At 55.8% G+C, this 14,486-nt stretch overlaps 1 protein-coding gene across 1 annotated transcript in view; it reads right to left on the bottom strand.

The window, feature by feature from the left end:
- GAD1 (glutamate decarboxylase 1) overlaps positions 1 to 13,696 on the bottom strand; it is a 40,318-nt gene extending 26,622 nt beyond the window's left edge. The window contains exons 1-5 of the mRNA XM_054562658.1: positions 13,566 to 13,696; positions 12,017 to 12,161; positions 8,659 to 8,721; positions 3,064 to 3,222; positions 1,469 to 1,711 (exon numbers count right to left, since the gene is read on the bottom strand). Of these exons, the coding sequence (XP_054418633.1) occupies positions 1,469 to 1,711; positions 3,064 to 3,222; positions 8,659 to 8,721; positions 12,017 to 12,098 (547 nt within the window). The 5' untranslated portion in view covers positions 12,099 to 12,161; positions 13,566 to 13,696. The remainder of the gene's footprint in view (positions 1 to 1,468; positions 1,712 to 3,063; positions 3,223 to 8,658; positions 8,722 to 12,016; positions 12,162 to 13,565) is intronic.
- Between the last annotated feature and the right edge of the window lie 790 nt (positions 13,697 to 14,486).

Below are 14,486 nucleotides of genomic sequence, written 5' to 3'. Positions count from 1 at the left end.
ACAAAAGAACAAGAGGCTACCGGTGTTGGCCTTAGGGGCTCCCGTGTGGTGGCTACTATTGCACTGACTGCCAGTTCATGTAGACCTATCTGCCTGAGAGCTCAGGAGAGCCAGGCTGCCGTGGGGAAAGATGGCACGGAGAAGAAACCACTGCTTAACTCCTAGGCTTCCAAATAGCCAGACAGAGATTCAAAATGTCCTTGAACTTGAGGCAATTGAAAAGTAACTATTTTAGCCCTCACTGGTGTGGCTCAGTGGGTTGGGCATTGTCCTGCAAACCGAAAGGTTGCTGGTTCAATTCCCAGTCAGGTTGCATTCCTGGGTTGCAGGTCCCCAGTTGGGGACATGTGAGAAGTAACTGATCTACGTTTCTCTTGCGCATCAGTGTCTCTTCCCTTCTCTTCTCCTCTCTCTAAAAAGAAAGAAAGAAGTAAATAAAAGTTTTTAAGTAACCATTTTGGCCAGGATTGCTGATTAGAGAGGGCTCATGTAACAAAAAAAAGGAGGCAAGAGCTTCCTGCTGGAGATAAGACTTGGTGATGTAGGGTGTCTAAACTCCAGAGGTAAGATCAGAATTTGAAGTGTGTGTGTTGGTCTAGCTAATAGAAGGTGTTGAAGGTTGAACTGTGTCCTTCAAAAAGATATGTTCAAGTATTATCTCCTGGTGAATGACCATTTGGAAACAGGTTCTTTGCAAATGTAATCAAGATAAGATGTTAAGATGAAGCTATAATGGATTAGGGTGGGCCCTAGTCCAAAGACTGGTGTTCTTAAAAGAAGAGAGAAATTTGGACACAGACACATGGAGAATGCCACGTAAAGGTGAAGGCCAAGACTGGGGTGATGCGTCTACATGCCAAGGAAGGCCAAGGAATACCCGCATCCACCAGAAGTTGGAAGAGGCAAAGATGGATCCTCCCCAAGAGTCTTCAGAGAGAGCACAGCCCTGCAGACACCTTGATGTCAAACTTCTAGCCCCCAGAACTGGGAGAGGATACATTTCTATTGTTTTAAGTCACCCAGTTTAAGGTAATTTGTTATGGCAGCGTAAGGGAACTACTACAGAAGGGAGAGAAATGGGCCCAATTTCCCCCAATTTCAGGAACATGCAAGGGCAGGATTTACCAGAATGAAATAGACATAAAATGGGTCCTTCTGCTATATTTAGGTTGTGAATAGCTTAGAACCAAAAGTGGAAACTTTATACAGAATTTGACATAATACCACATAATGTATTATCTTTTAAACCTACTTTTACAACAATAAATGATGACAGGCCTTTGCTAGGGATGAGCCCTTCCATCAACTGCCACTGTCTGAGGTTGTTGTGTGGTCACTGAGCACTTGGCTTCCTTTCCTCACTGGGTTTGTGTTTCTCCTTCAACATGAGTTTGACACCCTCACAGCTAGAAGGGGTGCGGTGCAGGGCGAGCTAGCCGCTGCTCGTCCACCTGGCTCTTACTCTTACCTGTGCGGACCCCATACTTCAGGGTGTCTCTGCAGTCAACCAGGATCTGCTCCAGGGACTCAGGGTGGTCAGAGAGCTCCAAGTTGAAGCCCTCCATGCCTTCCAGCAGTTGGTGTGGGTGATGGAAGTCCAGCACCTTGGTGGAGCGATCAAAAGTCTTGCGGACATAGTTGAGGAGTATGTCCACCACCTCCAGCAGGAACTGCACGGTTTGCTCCTCCCCATTCTTAGCTGGAAGCAGATCTAGGGGGTTGGGGAGCCAACAAGTGGTTATCGCTTGACTCATATCTGCCTTTCCTAGGCCCAGAAATCCAAATATCAGCCATGATATCTTTTAGGCCTGATTTCATTCCCGGATATGTATGCACATTGACAATCTGATGTACCATCTCCCTAGAAAAGTGCACATAAGCATCTACACAGAGGTTTTGCCCACACTTTCTGGGTGTCCACGGACTTCCTGATAGTTAGGCTGCTCGTAAGGGAAACGGAGAGCTTTGGGAAGCCGTGAGCAGCTGCAGCTGTCCATGTGCAGGCTGCGCTGACACCGGTCAGGTCTGTGAGGGACGGGGGTTCCTTCTTGCTCCTTTGGTGGCAGTGTGTCCCTGTGCATCTGGTTCAGACACTGGGCTTTTTGCTTTGGTGTTATGATGTGCTTGCTCTGTTGACAGCAGGAGGTAAGGCCTCTGTGGGTGGAGGCTGAGGTGACCCCTGAAAGAGGGGGGTCCTTGGTTTGGTGGTGTCCTCGGACAGAACACTAGAACTGGAAGATGAGATTCAGGAAGGTGAGAGAGGGATCTCCCACCTCTCTTTTAACCTCATCCATTTGGCCTGCACTTGGGGGTGTTGGCAGGTGAATTCGGGTTACTGCCTCTGGTAGGCAGAGTCAGGCGAGGGGTTCAGGTGGAAAGCCACGGGGGCCCCGCTGAGGTTGCCAGCCGCAGCTCAGAAGCAGAATGGTTGTATGTGATGCTCTGTGTCTGTTCCCTGGATTATCTCTGAGGTTTACTAAAGTCTTGTTTACTGTTCGGGTCTGGCCTCTGGAGCCTGTGGGGAGTAAGTGGAGGTGGGTGGTGGTGGGTTTGCCTTTGAGCTGTTTGGGAGAGAGAGACTGGGAAAGGCACCTGCTGAGACCAGTGATGTGGGGCAACAGTAAATGGTGAAAGAAAAGAAGTTTCAGGACAACACTTGGTCATGAGGCCCAGCCAAGGCGATTTTGTTCTTGCTGTTATTGATGTTGCTGTTGACCTTGGGGGATAAATGCTATTAAGGGAATTACTGGATTTTCCTATATGTAACAGTCCTATGGACTCTGGGATTCTATGGATCCACATTTGTCCTTGAAAGTGTCTTTGGAGTTGCCTGTTTTATTGCCTACCCTCATCTGGCTTCCAAAGCGGGGAAGACCTGGGCATGAAGGAAGGAGGGATTCAAATGTTGGAAAAGTAGTTTCATGATAGTCCAGAGAAAGTAGTGACATTTTTAGTAAAAGAAGTAAAATATCAAGAAAAAGTCAAGGAATTCAAACAGGGAACCCACTGGATAGCACTATGGCTGGGGGAGTGGGGGCTAGGGTGAGGGTGGGGAGGGACTACCTCGGGCAAACAGGTTGGAGAAGTCGGTCTCCGTGCGGCGGAAGTGGCCATCCCTCTCGCTGTTTTCACAGGAAATCAGGTTCTTGGAGGTCTGCCTCTCCTTGAAGGCGCTCACAAGTCGGCTCTTCTCTTCCAGGCTGTTGGTCCTTTGCAAGAAGCCTGCAGCACAAGACGCTGGGTCAGAGGGAGTGCCCTGAACTCCGGCATCAGAGGGTCAGCTGCCCAGCCAGGTGGACTCTGCAAGCCGGGTTCTCCCTTCTCCAAAGAAGCTGAGTGCCTGCATTTTCTATGCAAGGGTTCTGGCACCGCTTGCCTTCAGGCGGGGAAGGGGCACTGCCAAGTGTCATCAGTGGCACAGACCCAGTCATGCAAGAGAGAAAAACAGTAAGCAAAGCCCATTCTCCTCTATGAATGTGACAGTGAACTCAGAATTAAGTCCATTGGACAGCTCCCACTCCAGCAGCCAGCCCCAGGAGGGGGTTTTCAGGGAAGGACACAATCAGAGAGGAGGCTGCCAGCAATGGGTTTCCGGGCTGTGCAAACAGAGGTGGGGTGAGGACCATCAGCAGGGATTAGATGCTCTCCTCAGCCACCAAGGACAGCTCACAGGTTGGCTGTAAGTGCAATTTTTCTGAAGAGAAATGAGGCAGACCCCTCCCCTCCAGGGGCTTACAGTTTGGCAGATGGTGACCAGTGTGGTAACAAAGCTCAAAAGCCATCCGAGAACCCCACGGAGGTGAACTCTGAGCCCAGGGTGGGGTCCAAAGAGCCTTGAGCACAGAGCCTCCCTTGGTACCTCCACACAGCCCCTCCGGGCTGGGGGCCCGCAGGCCCGCCCCTGCTCTCCTCAGCCTGCAGTGCTCCGGGCTGAAAAGAAGAAGAGAGCTCTAGGCTTCTTGGTGACCCCAAAGCTGTCTTTGCAGCTACCAAGATCCTTGGGGAGTCACTTATATCGCAAGGCAGACTTGGAGGGAAGTCTCAGGAGGTTCAAGAAGAGGCAAGTTAATCTGAGGACTTTTGCTCTGCTTCCCCAGGACTGCGATTCAGTGGCGAGGGGTGGGGACGGAGGGTCCAGGGGGAAGTCTGGGGTGAACAGGGTCCTCCCCCGCACACACACAGGAGCAGCGTCTATTTTTGGAGGGAAGACTAGGAAGGCAGAGGTGCCCCCCCTTCATTGTTCCCAGCACCCTGTAAACTTATCACTGAACTCCCAAAGGACACCAGGAGGGGAAAACACACCGCTGCAGCGCACTGCTGTTTGCTTTAAAACACACAATGCCTGACTACTTAGTTGGGAGCATGGACCTCTTTTTACTTAGATTGTCAAATAAAAAAATGGCAACAGCCAACACAACAATAGCTGTCCAGTGTGAATGAATCAAAATTATACCTGTTTATTTTCAGGTCAGCAAAAAAATATCATTTGGTGTACTGTAGAATTTTAGTAATTAGTTTATGTGTGCCATGAGATAAAAAAGGATGAAAATCACCACACTAATGCATAACAGGACTCCATGCTGGCATATAAAGGTGGGGCTTGTATCTTTTCCTTCACCTCATCTCCTACTTTCGGAATTCCTTCTCCAAATCCCCAAAGTCCAAAACCAGGAGCCAGGACCTATTTGCCAGAGGGATGCAGGATCACCTGGCTCCTGAATTCAGAGACTGCTCCAGCGCTGCTCCAGGAACAGGGAGCTGTGGAATGTGTCAGGTCAAAAAGACCAAATCCATGTGGCCAAATGGAGGTGAGGTCCTGCCTGCTAAACTTCTACTCTTAGGTCCTTAAACCCTGGTTGGCTCTGACCCACTCCTGGGAAAAGCCGCAAGTTTCTACCTGAAACCCCTTAGAAATGTCTTTTCTCTGGGCAGCTGCAGGGTCTCAGATCTCCACGTAGCCTTCTGATATCATCTCTAAGTTTCAGAGGTGTCCTGATAGGATGGACAGACAACAACTGCGCCCCAACTTCAAAGCTGCCTCTCACTCCTGAGCCGCACTGCCTGGAGTAGCCTATGAGTCCATATTGTCTGTAAGCCCTAGAGTGATTTTATGAATAGCATACCTACGCTGCATTCTAATTTGTGACAAAAACCATTAATCTGATCATGTAAACACGTAATATATATTGTTACTGGAATACCAATTTCTTGGAAGGTATTTGTTTTCTACAATACTGGAAGCCTGCCTCATAAAAAGGTGACTGAGGTAGGCCTCCGGTCTCGGAGAAGCCCTGGAAGGAACTGTGCGCTTCTGCAAGGATGGCCCGGTGGGGGCTGACTTGAGGTCAGTGCGCTGACAACTTCCTTGGCTGGCAAGAAGTCCCTGAGACTAAAGCAGACTACACTCCCTCTTGCTCTGCACCCTGGCTGTGAGGTCCTCACTGAAGACTGAGGAGCTAGTGACCCAGCTCCACATTCTCAGGAGGCAGAGGCACAACAGAGTGAGAGCCAGGCTGCATCCGGCTTGGGTCAGGCTGCAGCACTCTGGCTGGCTTCAGGCTCGCGACAGGAGGCGGGAGGCGCGCCTAGTCACACCTCCACCTGTTGGCTGCGGGGAGGTCCTGCTGCTGGTTCCTCATGCTGCCACCAAACTCATAGGTCGAGGGGGCCCAGTGAGTGGGGGAAAGTGTGGGGAGCTAGGGAGCACTTGACACGAGCCAACTGTTTCCAGCTGGGGCTGCCAGTGGCACAGGGTGGTGGCCAAGGGGGAAGTGGGGCCTTAAGCCCAACTCTCCGTTCTCACCGGCTGCAGCACAGAATGGCATCTAACTAGAGGAAGGGGCTCTTGTTCAGATTTTTATGGGATAAAAGTACCCTGCCAGGTCTCCCTGCCTCCTTTTATTTTAGTATTCAAGAGAAACCCAAAATACAGAATATTTGGTCTATGTTCAAAAGTTGGCAACTGATACAAAATTAAACATACACATACACACACACATTGCATAGGCTAAATGAAAGAGCTCGGAGGCTATCACTGGCGGCCGGTTTGGGACCTCTGCATAGACCAGTGATGGCTACGCAAGGACAAACCGGGAAGTGAGCAGAGCCCAGAGCCAGAACTTACGGCTCGCCGCAGCGCCTATTTATTTAGGTGATGCCACCATGCCTGTGGCCACTGCACTCTGCCTCTTGACAAGATTCTCAGTTGATTCCTTTCCCAGGAATTCTGCCTCCAGAGTTAAGGGCACCACTGGTGAGACGCAGCGTCTTCACTGCAGCTTCATTCCAGAGGGAAGGGGTAAGCGCGTGGGTGGGTGTAAAATCTTGCCAAGGCCCTGAAGAGGTTTGGGAGGGGCAGGGCAATGGATGTGGGAAGAGGACCGTTGGTCACTCTACTATTTGAAAGTGAAAGGTCAAACCAGCCTCAAATGGTGCCAGGTGAAGAGGGTGCCCTTCAGGCCATAGAAAGTCTGGAACGAAGTGGGCGGAGGTGTCTGTGTGTGGAAGAGGGGGCTGTGGGTTTAGGTCAAAACTAAAGACTGCACTTCGCCCCCACTAGATTAAAATGGAAAGCCAGATTTGGCTCAACGTATGGAAAATAAAGCCTTGTGGTGTTTTCTTTCCTTTCAGAATCAAACCTCATGTGAAGCCTCCTAACCCGTGGCCCCAAAGCGTGCATTTTAGCAGGCGGCAATTTCCCCTGAACGGACTACCAGCCCTGACCTGTCACGTGGGTTTCAACTTCCCTGGACTTCGCGCTGGGGGGTGGGGATAGGAACAGAAAATAAACTCTCTAAGGAAGGTAGTCCCCCCATGTCCTCTCGGCGGGGAGTCGATGCAAACTCTGGGGCCCCTATTCCCGAACCCAGACGAGCACCTTCACCCGAACAGGCGTTTAGACCTTTTCTTCCATTGGCCTCGAAGGCTCTGCAGTCCCGGCAGGACGGAGCACGGAGCACGGCCGGGGGCCGAGGCCAGGAGGTGGGGGTTGGGGCGGGAGAGGCTGCCCCCAGGCAGGCCCAGGACCGCAGGAAAAGCGAACTTCACCCCAAGCCTTTCCGCCCCGTCCTCCACCGCGGCAGGCGCCCAGAGCTGGCTCAGTTCTGCTTGCCCGACTGCATGACAATGACGGCTGCCGAAGCCCAGCGCCTCGCGGAAGGGACACGGCGCGGAACGGGCCATTAAGCCGGGAATGGCGGCTGGGGGAGGGAGCTATTTATAGAACAAAGCTAGGCTGCTGCCAGCTGCCCCCGCCGGGGACCCGGCTACCGGCCTCGCCCCACGGGCCTCGCGTGCCGGGGAGAGGGCCAAACCCCGGGGCTGGGCTTTCCCTGTAAAATGCCTAGGTCTGGAGTTGAGCAACCCTTCGGGGATCCCAGAGACAGAGCCCGAAAAACGGCGGGAGGGCGCCGCGCTGGAAAGGAAGAGTGGTTCACGGAAGCTTCTAAATAACCCCTCGGCTGCCGCCCGGGGACCCAGGGCGCAGCGACCCTGGGAAAATCAGGGCCAGGGAGCACCTCGCTCGCCCACCAGCGGATGCTCGGGGGCTGGGGCGGGCAGGCGGGCCCGGCGCGGCTCCACCGCCTATCTCAGCCGCGCAGCCGCTAATGGATGGCTCTTTAATAAGCCCCTCGTTAATCTTCCCGGGCCGCTCCACCCCCTGCCCGGGGACGTCCGTATTTTCTGGCCCGATAAGGCTAAAGATTTTAGACGGTGAATTGTAGCAAGGAACGCAAGTCCTCATTGTTCAGCCGGAGCCACTCGGCTGTGTCCCTTCCTGCAAATCTCCTTTTTCCTTTAAAAAAAATTACATCCCTTGGGCGTTTTCATTTCAGACCCGCACGTCTCCAGAGAGCTGTTCTTTCTCCTTTCCAGCTCCCAGATCTATTTTCCTTTCTCTGGCAAACCGCACCCGACTCCCCCTTTCTCTCTTGCGGCCCCCCGCCCTCGCCTGTTCCCTTTCCCTTCCCTCCTCTACTTTAAGGGCAAGCTCAGCAAACCCTTAGGCCTGGCCGCCTGCCCTTTCCCCAGGCAGGCCACCGGGGGCCGGCGGAAATCCTTTCTCCTGCCCTCCGAGGCCCCAAAGAACAAAATCTGAATTTGTTAGGGCATCTCAGGGCAAAAACCTCTAGCCAGAAAGGCCACTTTTAACGCACGATGGTAGAGAGGGAAGGGGGACAACGTGTCAGCCGCCGCCTTAGGCAGACACTGCGCCACAGGCCTGCTCTCCGGGAAAGCCTGACCAGTTCACCTTCTCTGCACGACCTTCTGGACGCGCGGGGCAGAGCGCAAGGGTAGGAGCGGCCCCTGCGCCCGGCAAGAAAGGCCGGGCTGCCGCGCGGGGGCGCTGTGCCCGCGCTCTTGCGCCCAGACACGCGGTGGCGGGGCTGGGGGCGCGGCGGGGGGGCGGGGGGGGCGCGGCCCGGCGGCCTCAGGGAGCCGGGGACGCCAGCAGAAATGTCCCTCCGGGACGGGTCGGGAGAGCGCAGAGGAGGGTCAAGGCCTGTGGAGCTGCGTCTCCGCCCCGCCTCAGGGCTGTAGGTACGTTAGAAAGCTGGACCCAACAGCCAGGGTCCCCTTTCGCGTGCATCCCTCTCATGAACCCACAAGCCCTCTGGCCGCGCGCCTTGCCCAGCCTCAGCAGGACCTTCCACTTACCGCAAATCTTGAGCCCCAGTTTTCTGGTGCATCCATGGGCCACGCCGCACCAAGTGTCATACGCTAGAAAGCAAGAGAGGGGCGATCAGTGAGGCTTGGACCGTGGGAGACCGGGGCGAGGGCAAGGGTTTTTCTGGGGAAGGTGGGGCAGGTCTCCGCCGGTGAGCCTCACTACAAGTTCTTTCCTGAAAGGAGCAAGGAGCCAGATCTGTAGGCAGGTGGGCAGACTCGTGTCTTGCTCTCACTTTCAGGTACAGAACACTGTTTCTGAGAGGCCACGCACCAGTGCCCCGCCCGGCCTGCAAGAGACCCTCGCTGGGGAGCAGCGGGGGTGGGGGTCGGGGTGGAGCAGACTGACCTCAAGAGCAAAGGGCCAGGATCGGCAGCTCGAGTTGCCCAGTACCCACCCTCCAGGCCCTGTCTCTTGGTCGCGGCCCCGGAGGCTCGAAGGGCGACCACAGCAGCTCGGAAAGGGAACACAGAGGCATCTGGGACCAACACATCTCATAATTTCTTGGCGGGTCTCCAGCCGAGTGGCAGCTTAAAATAAACTGGCATGAAATGGGGTCGCGGAAGAGTTCAGGAATTAATTGGGTGAAAAATAGTATTTGACTAGATGATCGGACGCGCTTGAATGCTCTCCAGTCTGGCCGGGGAGCCGGACAGACAATAGTGAGCATCCGGTCTTCATTCCCGGCCCCTTCGTCCCAACCGGCCCCTCATTAACCCTTCCCTCGACATCTGGGGTCTGGAGTTGGCGAAGGGAATCAGGCACCGTGCCTCTGGGTCCTAACCGCGAACCCAGAAGGCGCCGTATTACCAAACTCCTCAGGGTCTTTCCTGCCCTCGGGGTTCGGCTTCCAGCAAGGGGCACGAGGGCGCCTGCTGCGAAGTCCGCCTGCGAGTTTCTGTGATGGGCCCGGCGTGAGATTCCCTTCGGATCCTTCAAAGCCAGGCTCCTCCAGCCACTCCCATCCCCCATCCCACCCTGGTCGGTGTATTCAGTCCCGCGCGACTGTTGGCTGCGATAAGAAGAGTGACATCCATTAAACCGAAGCACAACAGAGACCCAGTGAAGGGAAGAAATAGCCCGACGTCAGTGAGACAGCCTGTCACAGATGGAGTTCCTGCAACGGACAGGAAATCGGTGGGAAAGCAAAACCCTAATAAAATACCTGGCGGGTAAAAAGCCTATAAAGTGCCTTTCACTTTAAACACCATCTCAGCTAGTTTTCATAACACCCTCTGAAACCAGAGGAGTGCTACTCTAAGACTCACTTTACAAATACAAAGCATTGAGGTTCAGAGAGGCTCAGTGAGTTTTCCAAGGTCACTCAGCGGGACCTTTGGTGTTCGGACTTTCTGCTCGGTCTTCCAGAGTTGAGAATAACGGGAAAAGAAAAGGAAAGAGAGAATGGGGAGAGGAACTGAGAGAGCCCCTTTGATGTAGGAAGTCGCGGAGAGCGAGGAGGAGGGGCCGCCGGAGCCAGAGGCCGAGAACTGTTGTGCAGACTGAGCAAGGCCACCTCCCAGGAGACCTTGCAGGGGCAGAGGAGCGGAGCCACCTGGGCGGGCGAGGACATGTCTGCAGCGGAGGCTGAGACCGGGTGAAGACCCTGGCGAGCGCCTGCGGCCTGGGAGGTCAGGCAGCAGCTGGGCTGCTGGGGGCGAGCGACAGTGTTTTCCTGACAGGTGTATGCTCTTCCCGGCGGTGTCTTCGACTGTCTTCCTGCTGCCTCGGCGGATTCCAGTCGCGCCAGGCCGTGTGCGAACTCACTTCAGAGCCTCTAGCGGGTCTCGGACCCGGGGCTGGGCTCATGCACGCCACCTCCGGCTGCAGCCGCGGAGCGCAGGTCCGAGGTGGGGATGCAGGACCCAAGGGCAGGGGAACAGAAACGGCCTCCCCACCCCGCAGGGCAGCAGAAGAGGGGAGAGAAATGCGGAGAAGACTGGAAAGAAACCCATCAAGGCCAGAGCAAGAGACAAAGAGGCGCAGGCCTCGGTTCCTTCCGGCCTGTTCCAGCCAGCTCGCCCGGATTCACGTGCCACCAGGGCTGGCGGCTCTCCCGAGCCCCTCTTTGTTGTGCGGGTAATTGTAGCTCGCCGGGGAGCGGGGGGGTGCAGGGAGAGGAGGCTGCACAGGGAACTAGAACGCAGCCTACGGTCGTAAGACAAGGACTCCAGCCCGGGAGCCAGGGGCAGCACTAAGGGGTTGGAGAGCGGCCTTACCCCAGAACATCCCCCATCTCGGTCAGTGGGAACAATCGATCTTTCCTTAACCTCATAGAAAGTGCTACCAAAGCTCAGCAATAAGCCCTCTCAACCACACTGCCATCCCTGAGTCTCTCTTATACGGAAGTGTTGGGGCTGTTACTATCTGGAGCTGATAGATGTGGGGGGAGGTACATGTCCATCCAAATTGGAAGAAAAAAATTCCCTCATCTCCATGGCTCTACAGAAAAGTGGGAAATCAATCTGAATTAAAGACAGATTCTGGAATGGGTTTCAGAGCTCACTGAGCTAAGAGTAAGGAAGCATAAATCTCCTCGCCGCCTCCGCCCTTTATCTGGTTCTTTTCTTCCTCTCTCTCCGGGACATGTCAGTTGCAGACAGGTCTCCGGAGAAAAGAGAGGGGTGCTCTCTCCCCCCCGCGGGGGCAAACCTGCTGGCCTCCTGGGCCCCATGGCCCCCCAACCTCGACACTCAGGATGCTGTCGCTCCCTTTTTCTTTTTCTTTTTCTTTTTTGGTCTCTGAGATGTAATTAAGTGTCTAAAACGTCCAGGCTCAACCCCAAACCGTTTTATGCACCTTCCTCGCCTTTGACTTCTCTCTCACTTGTCAATAGCTTGAGGCAAATTTGGAGCAATTAGGGACCTCGAGTTTTCTAAAAGCTGCAATTAACGTCGAAATTTCCGCTGATTACAGACTTCGAGCACAGAGCAGGGGGGAAAGGGGGATCCCGGCTTAACGAAAGCTGGAGACAGAAAGCTCAATCCCCGCTGAGACTCCCGGCTCCTCATGCCGCCCCCTGCACAGACCTCCGACGTCCCATTAAGCAAAGAAACCACACACAACACAACAAAAACAACACTCTAGCCGCCTGCCTCTCCCCCGCAGCGAAACCCTCTAGGATCGCTGCCGCCCCAACCCTGTGAGGTTCCCACTCTCCAGCGCCCCCAGATCGCCTAGCGTCCCTGTCAGTAGAATGACCTCTGGCCGGGACGGGTCAGGGCCCCGTTTCTTTCCAGCCTTTATCCTCGCGCTCCCCGTTCCCTTTCCGCCGGCGTAGCCTCCTCACGTCCCAGCGCCCTCATCTTCCCCGCAGTCGATTTGATAGGAAACGGGGGCAGGACCTACTTGTGGGACGCAGGTTGGTAGTATTGGGGTCCGCTCCCGCGTTCGAGGAGGCAGCGGATGAAGAAGGGGTCGAAGACGCCATCAGCTCGGTCGTCCCGGGGCCTTTGCTCTCCGGGGTCCTTGGCCGGTCAGGCGCAGGAGCAAGCTGTAAAGAAAAGCGACAGCTAGGCGGGGAGGGCTTCCGGGGTCCGGCGCGCGGCAGGCTCCTCCTGAAGTCCCGGCTGCGGGGAAAGAAGCTGGAGGAAGGGCAGCGAGCCCGCTGGGTCGGGGTGCGAGGGGGGAAGGGGTAGATGTGCGCGCGAGCTCTGAGGCTCGGGCTCCGGCAAGGTAGCCTCGGGCGGCTCTCCAGTCTGGCTGAGCAGAGGGGCGACCTGGAGCGCAGCGCTGAGACTAGAGGAGCCCAAAGCCAGTGCAGGGCGCGAGGGTGCGGGGACGGGGCTAGGAGGGCAAGGGAGGCTCAGTGCGCGGTTTTCCAGCCTGGCCGTGACAAGCCCCATTGGGCTGTCAGCAGCCGGCTGGAGGGCAGACGCAGGGAGGGCGCACGGGGCGGGCACGTCTGGTTCTGTGTCTGATTCCCGTTGTTGTGTCTGGCTAATTCCCTGGAAAGAAGGAGGCTAACTGCTCCGGGGACAGAGGACTTTGGTGAGACAAGGTGAGGAAATAAGCGGTCCAGGTTTTTACGTTCTTCCTCGGACTTGGCCGGGGACGAACTACAGTCACCTGCACTCCAAACAGCCAGAAAGCAGAGCGTCACAGCCTCGCTTTTCTCCCTCTTAGTCCCACCCCGCTTTGAGCCATCTCGAAGCCCAGGACAAGGCTCAGTCCAGGATTCTGCGTTTCCCCTCCACCCAAATCTCTCAGGTCCCCGGATTTCTCGCCGCACAGAGTCGGCGAGGTGAGGAAGGCAAGACAAGGGAACGTCACCAGGGAAACAAATTTGCGCCCAGCGCGCGGGAGGCGGCAGACAAGGATTGGTGCGCGGCGCCCCAGCTCAGCGCTCCGCGCTGGCGCGATGGCGTCCGAAGACTCCGGGACAGAAAGAGTGAGGGCGAATGTGGGTTGATTTCAGAGCCCGCAGAGTAACGCCCACCCGCCACCGCCTCCTCACCCTCCCTAGGACCCCACACCTAGCCCCGCGCGCGCACTCTCGCAGGCAGCGGGTAGACGGTGGCTCCTGGGAAAGTAACAGGTTACCGCTCCGAGTCGCGCCTTCGGCTGCCGCTGCCCAGGAGTCCTCAGGTGAGACGGGCGCTCGCAGCCACGAAGCGCAGGAGAAGATCACTCTCGATCCATTTCTGCGCTAGCTCAGCCTCTGTACCTCCCCAGGGCGTGAATCTCGCTGGTGGGGATAGGACGAGGGCGAGGGCGGTGGTCTCTAAGCGGTGTACCAGCCGAGAGCCAGGATTGGGCGGGCCGTCGGCACTCGGCTGCGCAGGGTAGGTGGCGGACGCCCAGTGTGGGGCTTGACCGAAAAACCGCGGATGAAGAAGACCCAGCTGACCAGCCGAGGTTGGGCACCAGAAAGTCCAGCGGTCGCGCGCTTACCCACCTCGGCTCGGCGACAGCAAGCAGAGCGTTCCCGCCGCTCCTCTGCGCAGCGCCCAGCGACCCGCTCGGCTTGTCTGGCTCTGCCACAGGCTTATCAGCCCGGCCCAGCGTCACCTCCAGCTGCTGCCTCGCTTCCGCTAGCACCGTCCCGCACGCTAACGCCCGTAGGAGAAGAGAGCGACGGGGAGAGGCTGCTGCCTGGCTTCGGGGGAGGCGGGGGCGGAGTAGGGAGGCGGGACCGGCTCCGCGGGGGAATCACGAGGCCGCTGCTCGCGGGGGCAGCTAGTCGCCAGAGCGGCGGGGCTCCTTTGCAGGTGCCTGACCACCTCTGGAGCTTTATACGGCGTTTCTAAATCCAGATCACGGTTTTGCGCACGGAAAAAAAAACACCCCCCAAACCCAAAACCCTATGAGTAATCCAGAATGTACTCAACACGGTCTATTTTTTTTTTTAATAGGCAGTGTAGGGGTAAGACGAGGGTAAAGATAATTCTCGTAAAGAATTCTGCTTGGCTGGCGCTTCTTCCTCCTTCCACTCCCCCCACCCCCATGTATTCGAGAAGACGAAAGCAGTGGCTTTGCCTCAATTTCTTTTCCAGTCGTTCTCCAGATCTGCGACCCCTCCGCGCGGTGTCCACCCTGGTTCTCTATTTAGCAAGGATTGTTATAAAAGCAAAGGAGGCAGAGGTGAGGGGAGCGCTCAGACCCCTGAAGGGGTCGCCATCTCCTTTTCACTCGTTCTTTGATTCAGCGCAAGGTCTCCCCAAAGCCCCTCACTTGGGCACAGCTACCCAGTGCCGCGGCCGAGAAAATGGTCTCGTTTCCCACTCATTTGCGCTCCTTCCAAGTGTCCACCTAGTATAAACGAATCAGAAGCCTTGGCTGGAAATGAGTGAAAAAGATTTATTCAAGGGTGTTAGGG

The sequence above is a fragment of the Pteronotus mesoamericanus genome, unplaced genomic scaffold (genome assembly GCF_021234165.1).
Source record: "Pteronotus mesoamericanus isolate MK-2021 breed Mesoamerican mustached bat unplaced genomic scaffold, CSHL_Meso_final scaffold_651, whole genome shotgun sequence".
NCBI classification, from domain to species: domain Eukaryota; kingdom Metazoa; phylum Chordata; class Mammalia; order Chiroptera; family Mormoopidae; genus Pteronotus; species Pteronotus mesoamericanus.
Note: the sequence above shows the minus strand (reverse complement) of the source record. Positions and strands in the feature narration are given on the sequence as shown.